This window comes from Echeneis naucrates, chromosome 12 (genome assembly GCF_900963305.1).
Source record: "Echeneis naucrates chromosome 12, fEcheNa1.1, whole genome shotgun sequence".
NCBI lineage: Eukaryota > Metazoa > Chordata > Actinopteri > Carangiformes > Echeneidae > Echeneis > Echeneis naucrates.
The window spans coordinates 11,432,643-11,449,001 of record NC_042522.1 but is presented as its reverse complement, the minus strand read 5'-3'; the positions used below and the strand labels follow the sequence as shown (position 1 = coordinate 11,449,001).

General features: G+C 42.0%; 1 protein-coding gene across 1 annotated transcript; it reads right to left on the bottom strand.

Moving 5' to 3' along the window:
• Positions 1 to 612: 612 nt before the first annotated feature.
• rnf34b (ring finger protein 34b) lies at positions 613 to 14,179 on the bottom strand. The gene is made up of 8 exons (XM_029516285.1): positions 14,103 to 14,179; positions 7,897 to 8,115; positions 4,942 to 5,430; positions 2,516 to 2,578; positions 2,204 to 2,405; positions 2,089 to 2,112; positions 1,870 to 1,911; positions 613 to 1,111 (listed from the first exon to the last, which is right to left on the bottom strand). The coding sequence occupies exons 1-8, from the start codon at positions 14,106 to 14,108 to the stop codon at positions 927 to 929; spliced, it is 1,230 nt and encodes a 409-aa protein (XP_029372145.1). The 5' UTR covers positions 14,109 to 14,179; the 3' UTR covers positions 613 to 926.
• Between the last annotated feature and the right edge of the window lie 2,180 nt (positions 14,180 to 16,359).

Sequence of the window (16,359 nt, the reverse complement as noted above, 5' to 3'; positions counted from 1 at the left end):
CTTATCAGCAGATACCACATCTGGATTTTAGATGAGGACACGCATTCACACAGTGGCTGTTTCAAGGTTTACATGTACACACTTTAATTTCCTAAAGTTAGTTTGAGGAAAAACTGAAAAAAAAAAAAAAAAAAAAAGGTGTAAACTAACACACCAAGCTTGCTGGTTATGAGATGCATATACTGTGAAGTCCTAACCCAATTTGTAATCAAAGGAATGATTTTTGGCATCTTACACTCTCCTGTGAGACGAGATGACCTGGTGCATGTGGTGTTTGGATAAAAGGAACCGATAATTTCTAGAAACGCATAAGTCTCTTTTTCCTTTTACTGATATTGCACATCCTAAAGAACACTGTAGGAGATAACACAGTGTCATGTGACATGACTGTGTAAACCATATTGACTCTAACCCTGGGATCTTGTATATATATATATATATATATATATATATATATATATATCTTTTTTTTTTTTTTTTTTTTTAAATCACACTGCTTCCCTTCAGCACACAAAAAAACCCCAGTCCACTTCAAGTATCCACGGGAGCGCCTCCTCTCCTCTCCTCTGAGTAAAATCGAAACAGATGATAGAGAGTAGAACGTGATGGTTCTGCTGTGTGTTTAGCTAAGAGAGAACGAGTGAGTGTCCCGGTGCAGCTGATGATGGTCCACCAGGGAAGAGATGCAGGACTGGAACATGAGTTAGTAAGGGGGGTGTCAGGGATGAGCACGAGGGGGTGGTGGTGGGGGAGGGTACAAACCGTGGTAGACCAGAGGCAACAGTCTGGTTTCAAAGACCGGGAAGTTGCTCGTGCCTTCTGCAGCATTAGGCTCTGTGAGACGTCATGCACAGCAGTTCATCTTCAGTGATAAACTCACCGGCTCAGGCCACGTGCACGTCGGAGCGGCCCTCGGGCCTGCAGTTTTAAGACTTGAAGACGTGCACAGCCCGCACAACGTACTGCCTGCAGATGGGACACTCGCTCATCCTCTTCCCACATTTGGTGCAGGTAACCATGTGACCACATTCAAGCAGCACGCAGTCGATGATGGCGTCCATGCAGATGCGGCACAAGTTCTCGTCAGTCGCCAACTGACCTTTGACAACATCTGTGGATGGAAACATGATGTTAAGATCCATAACAAGTGGGAGTAACAAAGGAGAAGAAAGCAAGAAGAATTGGATCTGAGACTGAGTTGCTTTGACAAAAATCGCAGATCAAAAAGATGAAAATGTACAATGAAGGGCGTTTTACTTTTCTCTTAAGTAGAAATTGACGTATAAAATATAAAAACTAAAGACAAAAAATATTCTTGTGTGCCTAAAAATCTATTTAAATGTCTGACAGCTGACTGTTCGGCTCATTGGCCTGAATCTGGCTCCTGTTGCTCACTTCTTTAAAAAGCCAGCGGAGCTGCAGCCTACACGTCTGACTAACGGTTCGCTAAGTGGGTTAATATGATCCTCAAGCCCTTGATATCAACAAGGGAGCCTCTAGGAAGCCTGACAGTGTAATTACACCTGATGGAGGCTCTCTGCCCCCGAGGTAACATGATAACTCATCAAAAGGTAAAAGCTCTTGTATTGCATTAATGACAAAATGAGACGGTGTCCTTCAAAATAAAGTGAGATGATACACATTGGAAAAAAGTGAAGAGTGACTGAACGTGGAGATGCCGAGTAAGACGGGAGATAATGACTTGAGTCACCGTACCAGGATAATATTCAGGATGATATAAAGGGTCAAGGGGTAAAAATGGCTACAGCATGCCTTACTGCTGTCGGACGATCGGTGCAATGTGGAGTATTTGTTCATGGAGGAGATGGAAAAGATGCTATGAAGTGGCTTTACATAAAAACATCTTACCTCCAACTCCACTGTTGCAGAGAGGTGGAGGATATGCAACCACTTTATAGATAAGGATGGGCAGTAATAAAGAGAAGCAATTAGTTCAGGAACACTGGAGTTGCCCATTAATATAAAATGTCAAGTTCAAACATTTCTTTTAAAAAGCAAAGACTTATCAACTCCATGAGTGGGAGCTAACTGCACATATCATATACCAAAATACAAAAGCATAATTACCTGCTGTTATGCTCACATTTTCCACTGGAAAAAAAAGATGGAAAAAAAAAAGCTTTTTAATCAAATGACAACAACACTGCAAACAGATTGGGCTAAAACACAAAGACATGCTCACTGGATTTCCTATTCTGCTCATTTTCTCTGTAGAGTCGATGCACTCGCTCCAGCAGCTCCCATTTTTCGCAGCAGCCAGAGTAATTGACAAAGTTCCTGGCGAGAATCTCTTTGAGCTGGCGGACGGAGAGGTTTTCTATCGCCTCTTCATTGTCCAGATCTGAGAGCGAGGCTCTGATCCTCCTCTGTGTCGCCGGACTGACCTGCAATTCACAGAGCAAACAGAGTGGTGATGACTAAACAAGCTCTCTTTCACTAGTGTAAAGACCGTCTGGCCATTCCTGTAGATGTGTAAACACAAACACAATCCCACCTCCATGATATTTTCAGTGGGCTCCAGGTTCAAGAGGGATGCTGTTGGAGTATCCTCTTGCTCCTGTGCGGGTGGAAATCAACAAACTGAAGTCAATTTCAGTCTAGTCGGTTTAAACTCCCGTAAGAGCCCTTCACCCACTACTCAGCTTATCGAAATAAAATCATTATAAAAATATGACCAAGCCACCAAACCTCATCAAAGATTTAAAGCTGTTTAACCGGATGGAAACGCACTTGAGGTCTCATAAAGATGATCACTCCCAATCATCAAGAAAATCAAAACCAAATGAAATTATGGTCCTGGTTCTTCTTTTTAACCAAGATCATCATCAGCATTTTTCAACATGGCAGATTATTATTCATCATTTCTTCTAGCTAAGTTGAGCGTATGACTAATAATTCCATGAAAAAAGACGCTTATCAGTGGTGTAATGTTTAAAGTGCTCAGATATCAAATGAACAAACGGGGGTGTTTAAAACTGACTCAGCAGCTTTTATCCAGCAGTTAATTATTCTCTTTGAAGCTGGAGGTCAGAAACACACTAAATCAAAGGAGAATAAATGGAGCTATAGGACAGATCGGATGCTGTTTGGACTGCTGAGCTCTTTATCGCCATTTCCTTGCTTTGAAGGGACGATTGGGTCTCTTTCTTCTTTTTTTCTTTGGGACAAAAAATGAAATGAGCTAAAACTCTGTAAAGTCATTCTTGCCATTTAAAAACAAACTCTGTTTCTGTCTCTCTGATTCAGCACATTTCAGCAGGTTACCGACTTCCTCGAATGAAGATGTGTTAATAATTCATCTGTCAGTGTGGAGGTGCGAGATGCCTGCCCCTGCACAGACACCATGCTTTCACTTAGACGAGACTCCTCAGAGAACAACAACACGAGCAGCGGCCTTGACATGAGCGAAGCACCGAACCTCTGCGGGCCAAAGTTTCTTTAACCTGATGTTTGTCTTGTCTAAAACACATGAAAGTACCGGAGAGCTCGGGGAGCGTGTAGCTGTGTCCTGACAGCTAAATTTGTTTCTTTAATAATAGATCTCATACAGAAATGTTTCATCTGCTTCATAATATAACTGGCAAAGAGCAAAGACATTGAAAGTTAAATATGCCAGATTTGATTCCAGTAATTATTTTGAAAATACACAAATTGCTTTAAGGGAAATAATACACTCCTGCATTTAGTCACCTGCACAGTGGTCAAACATCACTAAGGTCAAATACCAAAACTTCCTTGGTACAGTGAAATATTTTTGATAGTCATGCCCTGTTTTAACTACAGAGAAATCACAAAGATATATGCACAAACATTTATCCTGCTAGATTTTCATAAATTCACTAAAAGTTGAAATCAAATTTTTCTTATTCCATTATCTCGCCACTTGATGTTTACATTTGACTACACCTATTTCACATTGACTGATCTATTCAGATAATTTATTTATGCTTCAGCAATGAGCAGCAATCCTTCAGAAAAATCTTTAAAGAGCACTGCCCAGTTCTTATTCTTCTTATATTTTCCTAAAAAATATAAACAAATAAAAACAATCTATTTGGACTTGCAGACCACTGTTATAGTTTTGTTAGATTTTTATATTCAATAAATATGATCAATTCCCTTTTTTTTTTATAATAAATTAATAGATTTTATTAATTTCTTGTTTGGGTTTTTTTGTTTTTAATGTGGTTGAAAGAGTAAATTATTCTAGGAGATCATTCAATTTAGCAAAGGCTAGGAAGGGGAGACGTACACATACAGGGGCATGAGAGGAGAGATGTGCTGGAGTGTTTCTGTTGTTTCGCTGCAGCTGTGACGCTGTGGGGAGTTCTCAACCTGTGTGGCTGTTACATAACAGACTCAGGCCATGTAACAGACCTAAAAAAGGCAAAGGGCTTAAGCTCATCGCTGAATGGTCCGAGAGCGCACAACAGACATCGCACTCATATGTGCACCCACAAACACAACCACATATGCACATGCACGCACGGACACGCACAAACAGAGCTAACACAGCTGTTTCAAACTGTCACGTGAACGCAGACACTTTTCAATGTCAGTGGAGGGAAAACTAATTTTCACTTCATTCAGAACAAAGATACAGAAAAAAAGGGCTGTATAAGATCAGATGAAATGAATTAAATAAACTGATATGAAGATCTGAGCACAGAAGGTGTTGTCAGGGAGGTGAAACAAAAAAAGGCCTTGTCCTGATTTAAAACACTCACACTGAAACTTGTAAATCACTTGATTTCACATTTGAAATGAATTATATCGGATAGACTGAGGGCAGATGTGAAAGAAGTGGCATATGGAAATGAGTGAATGAGACTGTGTGTGTGTGTGTGGCTGCACAGTGTTGTGTGCGGATGCACAATGAACATTTTCTGTGTGTTTTCAGGCGTGCACGTGCTATCAGACCTGGCTGGTGGTCCCTGAGCTGTCACTTGGGCTGAGCACGTCTCCCTGAGAGGCGGAGAGGACCGACTGTTCAGAGGTGGAGCGCGTGGCAGAGGGGGGTGAGGCTGGGCGTGAGTGGGGGAGGGAGTGCAAGCTGTCTGTGTCATCTCCCCCTTCATCCTCCTCCTCCTCCTCCTCCTCCTCCTCCTCATGTATGTCCTCTTCTTCCTCCTCTTCCTCCTCGTCCTCTTCCACCACGGCTCTCTGGGTCTCCCTTGCACCTTGATGACACAGCACCAGTTCCACCAGGTCTTCCTTTTCCCGGCACGTGTCGGTGGGGATGTTGCGCAGCAGCAGGTACTGTCGAAGATCTTTTACCCGGAGCTGCATGAGCCGAGGCCGCTGGAAGGCGGTGCCACGCAGCAGGTGGCAGGTTGTGCAGCATCGCAGGTTCTCCTGCAGCACCGAGCACAGGGCGCAGAAACTCTTCTTACAATCACAGCATATGTGCTGTGGAGGGAGGAAAGAGAGAAAAGGTGATGAGCTCAGAAGTTATTCCTTTTCATCCCACTGAAGCAACCAAACATCTTCAACACCATCATTTAAGAAACTGGACTGAGGCCCTGAAGTGTGAGCATATTAAACTACTTTTCCTCCATGTCTGCTTTGATGAATAAATTCATTATATGCCGGTAGATTTAACCGATTTAATAAACAGCTCATATGAAGGAAGTGAGCACACTGAAGCTTTTGCCAACGTTGTTTTGAATGACACCAGAATACACCAAAATTCTATCAAATTGAATCTAATTTTATGAACATCATGGTCACAAAATAAGACAAATCTCTAAAATCTTGCCATTAATTGATGCAACCTTCATTAATGTAGAGGAGGCATGCTGAGTTTCACACAGTCACCATCAGGTAACATTCAGGATTTGAACAAATATCAGTACATGGAAAAAATTTCCACACATTCTTCACACATGAACAAAAAAAAAAAAAAAAACCTTTACTAACTCTCTTTAGTTTCAATTCCAGGTTCCCCTGAATGATTAGTCTGGATTAGTAAAAGATGAGAGATTGATCAGATTCATTGAACAACAGAAACTGGATAAGAATTTTTTTTAAGTAATATATTCAGGCCAAAAATCCTCAACGTCAGCATGTTCCAGCTTTTGAAATGAGTTTTGGTGCTTTCTGAGATTTTCCATCATTATTTATATAGTTACACTATATTTTGTGGCTTTTGCACCTTTCTTTGTTTTCTTGGTTTGTTTAAACAAAACCTTTGGAAGACTGAAAACATGAGCGCAAGACACCAGTGAAGCAATCAGCCAGCAGGACAAATACAAATACATCACAATGATTCATCCTGTGTGCTCAGTCATTTTCTGAGAAAGTAAAGAAGAGGGAAAATCTGTCGATAGCTCCTGGTGATGTTTGACATTTTAGAGGCTTAACACTGTCTGCAGATACAGAGCAGCTGAGTAGATTGACACTTCAAATGGGAAGGAAAGCAGGTCAGACTGGGCTGTAAACATTGTCTTATCACTGGTGCACACACGTACGTATGTATATATATATATTCTGTTTCAGTGGAGACACATTTCCACCACAGTAGATACTTTTCTTCAATCATTTGCTGTTAATCCCCCGCTACGGCTCTTACTATGAAACTATCACGCTTCCATTCTCATGTGTGTATCCAGGGAGTCGACCCTTTGTCAGAGAGGCAGCCAGTGTGTGATGATGATGGAGCGATCTGAAGCCAGACACTGCAGAGTTTTCCTCAGTCTCACTGACTCTGACTGCCAGACAGATGCACTCTGCAGTTGTGTGTGTTGGCATTAAATGGCAGAGACCCTGGAAATAACAGAATGAATACCCTCCCAAGGGTCACAAGACCGTGGGACAAGAACAAGGAGCTTCTGCCAAACATTTACATTTTTGCAGCTATTCTTTGGAAAGGAGACCTTTAGTAGGTTTTTCATTGAAACCATCAGGGATGTCAATAACAAAAGTCCACGTCTAACAACTGTTTACATCAACGAGAAACACTCCAGCAAAGTACAGGCAGCTCGACTAAATGCACTTGTTCTCTTTCTACAAATGACTTAAAGAGAGATGGAGTTGCAAAGATTTGAAACTTTTGAAGAACTTGCTGCCCTTCCATTTATAGAATTCCAGATATTTGATGGTGTGTCTGTCATCAGTCTGTACCTGTTAGTGCTCTGAGTCTTAGTGGAGCCGGAGCTTTATTTACTGACTGTTCTATGAATGGCTCTGGTAACTCTTTAAGAGGCTGCTGCTGGGAAACTGCATGTATACTCCACCAACCTACGCTGTATAAATAAAACCATGCCTCTGGATATGTTTGTTTTTTGATTAAAGAGAAGCACATCAATGTTTCAAATGATATCAGTAACTGTGCTGATAAATGAAAAACCATCTTTGTGAAAATTTTAAATGATCATTTTGGATTGATGATATTTGTTTTTTGTTTTTTTTTTTTGTTTTTTTTTTTTTTACACTGAATGGGGAATAAATTCTTTGCGTGAAATAAATCCATATTATTTTACAGGTTTTTACATGAAAAGTGTCTCTATTCATTAGTTATGGATGTCAGTGTTTTCCTGCATGCATGAATGAGGAGTCCCTCTCACAACTGCACGCAATGATTACATAATGCTGAAAAATTATGTAAAAAAAAAAAAAAAAAATGCTGACTGAAGGATTACTCAAGCAAGTTCCCAGCCTGGTCTCTGAAAGCTGATTTTAAAATAGCACTGACACTGAGGAGGATTGAGTGGTTATGTTCGGTGAATGCAATTTTTATCTAACAGACAAAAACTTGCCAATCCCTGAAACGGGTCCTTAGACATCAAGTATTATCTCCCCAAAAACCATCTGACTTCACCGCAGGGAGGAGTTTCTACTCAGCTGGTCTCTGAAAGCATCTGGACGCTTGCTTACCTTGCGTCTGAAGACAGAGAAGGCCAGTCCACAGGCCTTGCACAGCTGTCCAGCGCTCCCTGAGCTGGTCGGGGGATAGGTGGAGTACCCAGCGCTGGGGGCGAAGCGGAAGGGCCCCGCCCCTGCTCCAAACCCCGGCTGCTGTGCCCGCACCGTGCCTGTGCCCATCACCTCGTTCAGCAGCCCACAGCATGACGCCCACATGGACGATGCTCCTGCCTATGGAGGGCACAGACACACACGCAAAACCTTAATCTGCTGCAGATGTTTAAATGACTTATTAAATTATACCTCCTGCTTCATCAGTGACACACACGTTACATTTCGCACCTTTTCCTTTCCTTTTCACAGCTTCGGGGCCAGCATATTCACCTTAATCTGCTTTTTGACAGCACCATATGGATTCTGTGCCATCTCCACATTGATAATTAATTATGCTCCTACCTGCCAAGCGGTCAAACCTGGAGCTCCATATTTTTTATTGCTGCTCTGTTACATCAAATGAAAACCATCCGCATGCCTCATAAATCACTTTATTTAAATTTCAGCTCAACATATTTGGTGTGTTTGTGGACACCGGGATCTCCACCAGAATTTAAAAGAACATTCAGAGGATTTGAACAAAGTTTGTATCTTTGAGTGAAACTATATTTTCATCATTTATGCAAATTCATCTAGTGATTAATAACCTCTGATTACATTAGTTAGTAAAGACCAGATCCCAAATGTGCCTATAATTTTCCTGTATGAATAAAAAATGCTGTTGAAATAAACATTTAAAATTAAATTATGTCTGCTGTCAACTGAGCTGTCTTTTAATGTATTATTTAGTTTCTAGTTTCTTTTCATAAGACTCATTCGTAAAAATAAAAAAATGTAATTTGATCTTCAGTGCAACAATCCATGAGTTTTCTTTTCAGCAGCTCTGCCGCGTCCTTCACCAGCTGTATTCAGCCCCTAAAACCTGAGGGATGGGTAAAATCCCAAACATGTCAAAGGTAAAACAAATTGCTGCTGTTTGCAGACCTCGCACACTGGGAGCACACAGTCATAACTGAAGGCAACACAGACGAACATTTTAACCTTTCTCTAACATCAAGCTTTCCCGTCTGCATTTTTTTTTGTGGTCTTTTTAGTCAGAGGACGCAGTTTAATGAACCCTCAGTGAAGGAATCATACTGACCCTGTCCCAACTGGAAATGATGCCCTTGGAGGATGCTGTATAATATTCCTTCATCTGGTGGAGATCTGGAAACTGTGAGGACCAAAGCAAGTCCTGCTGCCCTGTGCTCTATAATATATATTTTAACAATGTATAATAGCCAAAATGGCCTGAGGAGAGTTTCTCTTGCAACAGGGTTTAGAGAGAGGGAGAGATACACTAGGACAGCATATTATGGAGAGTGCTCTTACAGAGTCTTTGAGGTAAGAGATAATTAGACTGAAGTAGACTAAAAGCTCCTATTAATGATGGTCTCCAAAGAGATTTGCGGGTTAAAACCAAGTAGAAGCAGAGGATGTAAGAGGAGTCTAAGCCACACAACAAATATCTTATATGTTTCAAATGGGAAGACGTTGTGTTGCCTCTGTGTGTCCTGGGGAAATGTGCCAGCTAGCTTTAAGTTGTCGTAGTTGGCCTCTAAAAAGAAGTTAAAGAAGTGAGCGGTTCGGAATCAGTCAGATGTGTTTGCCGACCCCAAGACGGGCCGGAGACAGGGAGCAAAGATGGCGTGATGGGAGCCGCGGCTCCTTGGAGCATACTGATGAGAGGAAGAGGGAGGGGAGGAGAACAAGGAGAGAATATGTCTTCTGTTGTTCCCCGGCTTGCTGAATCAATAGCTGACATGAGCATAATGTAAGCCCTCTGTGGTTCCTGGCTCTACGCAGAAAACAATGGAATTCTCAGGGTCCTGCCACATCTCCTCTTAAGGCAGCACTCTGCTCCGACTTGTCACAAACACCCTGTGATCTGACCTCACCCATCTGCTTAGGGATCCGTTGTGTAATCTCAGGAACGAGGAACTACTATAGATGTAGTCACAGAGAGAAGGAGGAAAGCCCCCGGTGCAGTCAGAAAGTCAGGACGGGGCCGTGAACTTCAAATCTTTTCTCCATTTCATGTTCCATCCTTAGGTTCACAAAATGGATACAATAATTACAAAAGTTCTTCAGTGTTACCCACTGGCACCAGTATCCAGCACAAGACTGAAAATATTTAATTCACAGTGACATAAAACAGAAAAAGTCAAATCTGCTCAAATATGAGTTTGACTCAATATGATTATTGTAATTGTAATCAATAGATTTTCTGTCAATCAGCTGGCCGTTTGCCGTTTTCTATCCTCTCCTTAGTCGAGTTTACATCACATTCATGTTGTACTCCCAGAATTATTTTGGCCTGATGTTAATCTGCTAAAAAGTCTCCCAGATTAGATACAGCCTCTTTTGAGAAGGGGTCAGTCAGTCTCATTTGGTTTGGAGCCAGCAGCACGAGATCCCCCCCCATCGCTTCAATTAGCACACTGCAAGTTCTGCAGGCAAGGAGTCCCGTACGAACAAGCAACAAGAGCAAACATCACATGTAGTACACTGTTTTTTTTTCTGTCTGATCACTTTACCTCTGCAAGCAGTCCATTGTAATAATGTATTTTGTCATCGCAGTCAGCTCCGGGCACTTTGAATGTCAGGCCTTTGCTAAATAATTGAGCAATTTCTCACACTGCTGCTGGAATGCGATCAGCAAACAATCCCGACCCAGCGTGTGCACAAACAAAACCCAAAGCCACCGAGGGGAGAGCAGAAAAAAGTAACTGCGGCACAGACTTAAATAGAAAAAGCCACAGGGGGAGAGAAATCAGCAACTTTCAGGCCTGGTGTTGATGAGCAGTAAAGTGACCTCATAAAATTAGAAAATCAGATCTCCAGAACGGCACTGATACAGACAAGTGCAGGCATGTGGGATGGGAGCACAGAAAAGGGCCTAAATGGGTCATGTGGAGTTTGTGTGTTGAACTGGAACTGAGACGGGTCCAAATTGGAGCAAGGCATTTTCTAACCTCCCTCTGAGCAGGTGGCTTATTTAGTTCGGTGCATGCTCTGGTTTATTCACTGCTGGAATATTCACAGTCACACAAAACATGAAAAACAACTGCATCCATGACCAGAGATTCACATAATGCAAAGGCTGCAGTCATTCAGCAGAAGCATTCACAGCTCGATTCCGACTGGGGACTTTTGCCGGCGCCTATAATCCATATCTTTCTTCCAGTCTTTTTACAAAGAAATCTAATATTGGTAGAAATCAGCTGTATCAAAGTTTGTTTACAGGTCTCGGGGAGTACTACTGCATGTGTGACAAAAGTTATTTAAAGCCTAATAAACTACCTCAGGAGCTAAGAAAAAGGTGACATATCAGGTTCTGCCTCTTAGATTTATCTATTTTTTTTTCTATCCAGCCATTTTAAATCTTCTTATTGGAAAGCGGTACTGTACAATCACTGCCGACAGCTGCATCTGTATATGCTCTAACAAAATCTCATTTGGTTTCTATCTCATGGCATTTATCAGCTCAACTCTGCTCTCTGCATTTACAAATATCTCATGATCAATACAAAGACATGTACTATACTGAGTACAGCGATGCTTTTAACGTGAACAGCAATGCATCACGATGCATCTTATATAGAGAATCATCATCCATTATCCTTAAATCATCCATCTCTTCCATTTCATTTCATTTCCTCTTCCTGTTGGGTGACTGTTGCGCCCACCTTTCACTGACATCAAGTGAAAATGCTGTTAAAACTGTGAGAAGTGAATTCAGCTGCCTGACTGTTAACACTGAGGAGAAATATTATCCGAAAAAAAAAAAAAAAAATACGCTGCTGACTGATGACTCAAAGGCAATGCTTAATTTAAACTGCACATTACTCATTTGCACGCTGGACATAAATGGTTCAGTGATGTCTGGTGGAGCCTGCAGACATCAAATCCACTGAAGTCTGGAGAGATATGCACATAAAACTCCTACCAGCAAGAAGCTAAGTTTGGATTTCTGTTCACACCATTTACTCCAAGGGCAGAGGATGACTTGCAGTAGATTTGGCCTCAGGAATATTTTGGTACTGCAATACAAACAGATATTGACTGCTGAGATTGTCCTGCAATATTAAAACATAACTGGACTGTTTAACAAGCACCACCAGAAGTCTGCTGTGCCCTCTGGCCTCTCTTTATACTTTTAAACTTCTTCATCCACTTTAGAAGTCAGCCCTAAGTGGGCTTGGTGTCATTTGAAATAAAGTATGATCCCCCTGTGCTGCAGCTTATAAATTCAGCAGAGATTTGCATCAGTGATGTATGTGCAGTATGTGCTTACTGGTGATGGGGAAAATGAAATGGTAAGAGGATTTTGAAGAGACTATATATATATATATATATATATATATATATATATAAATATAAAGCATTCATTTTGAAACATCATAGATCAAGTCATAGATCTATATCTGATTAAAATGGCATTGGTAACACATACTGTATGGCAATCTCTCCTGGTTCGGGCCGTGTGCTTACACAGTTCAGCTAACACCGTCTGAGCCACTGTGGCAGAAAAGCTGCTTTTCAATTTGAAGCAGATTAGTCAATAAAAACACCAAGTACTTTTTGTCTTTCTGGGACACAGCAATGATGATAATGATAATGATGATGCTGTGCCTTTATGTGTCCACCAGTGTTGAGGACCTTTGTGGTCTTGAGTTCCATAAAACTGTGATGCACAGTATTCAAATGTTTGACCCACTGCATGCAAAACTTCACACAAGCATTCATTGCAAAGACTAGGGCTGCTATATTGTGTGAGACACTTTTATATTGTGTTGTTATGCGCAGTAGAAAATGATATTTTTAAACATCCAAGTTAATCTAAACCAGTAACTGCAGCTCTGGAAATAATGTGAGCACAACTGACAACTTCTGGGTACATTTTCCTTCCTTTCTTAAAAAGTAATTTGAAAACTTAATACTGCATTTGCGCATAAAAGTTAAAAATACTACATATTTTTTTCCATTAAATGTCAATAGCTGATTTGACTCAAGCAGATGATTTGCATTACTTGAAATAATAAGAAAAGGGGATTTGATGACAGTGAAAGATCATCATCCCCGTCACAGACCTTGCTAGACTCTGTCCCAACTCCAGATTTAGTGCGTTTAGTTTGCATCCAGTGTTTGAGGGAAGCCCCTGTTCTGGCACACAGATGACAGTATTTCACCATGAAATGCGTCAGAGCAAAGGTCTGACAGAGGAAACACTCCGAGGAAACACACTGTACCTGAGCTGTTTACTTTTACCTCTGCAAATAACAGAGGCCTCATCTTCTCCTTTCAGAGGCAGCTGCACGTTTTTCTTCCCACTGGATGAACACAGGACTGATGATGATGATGATGGTGAGGGTTGCAGTGACAGTCCTGTCTAACCTTTCACCGTGAGTGTCGCCACAAACCTGCCGCCACCGGAGCAGCAATTACATCATCGCCATCATCTTCATCACTACCAGACAGAAACATCACCTTTTCCTTCCTGACTCTCTCTCACACACACACACACACACACACACACACACACACACACACACACACACACACACACACACAGGAGGGAGACCCCGGTGCAGCTCCAGCCTGGTCCTGAGAGCTGATCCATCTCCTTCCTCTCTCCCAAACTGACCGCAGTCTGCGGCTCATTAGCTCATTAGGATTAGAGCCTGACGGTGAATGGACGTCGCTGTGGCCGCTTTATTCCGGTGAACCGGAGCAGGGGTCACAGCGGGATCATTAAAAGGCTCCACACCGGACTGTTTCCCCCGGCTGGCCGTGGACGGAGGGACCGAAAGCCAAAGGTTAGAACGGGAAAGCGGTCTAAACGAGCAGGATTAAAAGAAAACAAACCGCGACACTTGATGACAAACAGCCACTGCAGCATTAAAACACAAGCCTGTTGATATAATCACAACTAAGTGCACACAAACAGCCGTCGTTGACATTGGGCTGCAGGTATTCCCCCGTTTCTCCGCGCAGCGTCGTGCGCAAAAAAAAATAAAATAAAAATAAAATAAAATAAATGAAATAAAATGAAATAAAACGCCACAAAATGGCCTCATCGCTGGATCCGGGACCTTAGAAGACCCACAGACCGGATCACGTACCTTCATTGCACCTCCCGGATGAGGAATTTGCCGACTAACGACAGGACGACGACCATCGCCGAGTGCACGGGTAGTCAAACCATTACGTCTTCCCTCTCTCCGGCTGTCTCTGTGTGTGGAGTAAGCATAACGTCATGGCCAGGAGAGGCGCAGCCAACCACAGGACGCACACAGGCGCTGGTATCTTTAGCAGCCAATCCGGATCGGCGCAGCGCCGGCGTGGGCTTCTGCTGCGCTGCGTAAAGAGCCGTGCGTGCGCCTGACGGGCTGACTGCCGCGTCAGGCCGCCGTCGTTCGTGCACGCTTATCAGCAATAAGTGTGCAAAGTGTGCACAGCTGCAGAAGGCTTCTGTGTGTGCAGTCTGTGCGCGTCCCCGGAGCTTGGTGTAAATATTCTTTTCAACTTCATCTGGTGTCATTTTTAATTTAGAGGAAACACACCAAGCTGCATCACCACATGCTGCTGCAATCACCCCAAAACTAAATGCGACCTTTAATCTTATTTGCCGCCATATTTAGCCCGAGCGTGTGTATGTGTGTGTGTGTGTGTGTGTGGACACACACTGCCGACTGCAGTGTGAAGATGAGAGGCTTTCCTGCTCTGACTCGTCAGTGGCTGCCAGGAGCCCGCAGGGGGCGGCAGACACACACGCTGGATGGGGCTGGAAGAGGCAGGAAGGTAATGCAGTCAAAGCCAACAGGATATTTAAGTTATGAAGTTGCAGCTGAGCACTGAAGATGTTTCAGGGTTAACTCTCTGGGGGGGTTGATGCCTCAAGTGAGGCATCAGAGCTTTATTAGAACCAGCCTGAACAGTTCAGACATCGAAGCAGAATCTGGAATACGTAACTATGAAGGTGAAAGTGTCACAGCTAATATAAATATGAGTGACTAAAGCCGCATGCTGTTTGAGTGATGCTCGGAAACGAGGATGAATGTAGAGCAGAGGCAGGATGATTTAACGAATGAATCCATCCTGCATTCTGTGTCTCCTCCTACTCTGTTGTACTCTGTTTCCTGTCCAGAGTCCTACCAACTTGTGGGAGTCTTGTTTGTGTAAACCCTTTTTTTTTTTTTTTACCCTTGTCTTCCCCCTTTTCCTGAATCTTTGTTTTTCATTCGGCCTTCTCAAACAAACAAGCAAACAAAAAAGGTCACTCTTTCTTCTGGGAAAATCCAGACTTTATGAACCTGTAAACATTTCTTCATGTCAGGCTGGCCCCAAGCTCTCACTTAAGGTATAATTTGTAATAGTACAACATGAAGCAGTAATAGCACTTACTTGAGATGAACCAAAGTAGTATGTAACCACCTCCCACACTCTCTTCCAGTAATATTTGTACTTTAGCTTACACAGATGGCTGCAGTTGCACAACTTAATGCATTCATCTGTTTCTGTTTTTCAGGCTGCTTTCAGCGGTATTGTTTCTGATCAAGGCCATTTCATCATGGAAATTACTATTACGCATCTTGACCAGAGAAATCTAAACCAAGACCTGATATGGACACGAATTCATGTGCAGTCCAGCTGTTGAATGAGGATTATTGGCTTCTAAAACTCTGTTAGAGCCAACTATTTCCAGGATTATCATAAATAAAAATGTAAAAACTAACACAGAGAGATGAGACCTCCCACAAACTTATTTAAAACAGACACTAACTGTATACAAATAAAGGAGCAACATCTGGAGCAGCTCTGTGCCACTAGATGGAGCATGCACGCTTTCCAAAAGAAAGCAGTGTGTCATTTTTCCTAACCCTAACCTTTTATTTGATATTACACCTCAACACCCCATTTTCTTTTGATTTGTTGTTTTTCTGACTTAATTTTCTCTTATTCTGTAGTTGAAAAGTGTTTCATGCCCAAATAAAGTTATCTATTTATTTGCTCACACAGCACTAACAAAGCACTTGGGAAAGCTTGGTCACAAATGACACAACAGTTTACAAAGTTTAAGACAAATAAACCCAATAGAAAACAAACAGAAACTTGTGAAAAGAAGGATTGTGACAATATTCAAAGTTCATGATCATCTTTACCTTCTGTATATGTATCAGAGCCTGCAAATTGTTGATGGGTTAAGATACGTGTAATATTTCAATATTACTGTTAAATGAATTCTGCAAACATGTCAGTCACTTTAAACTAGGAATAAGCTCTATGTCACATTATAAGAACTTGTCGATCCAGTTCCTGGGATTTATGGGGAGATTTACATGCTATACATCAGCTGCACAGACATGAAGAATTAAATAT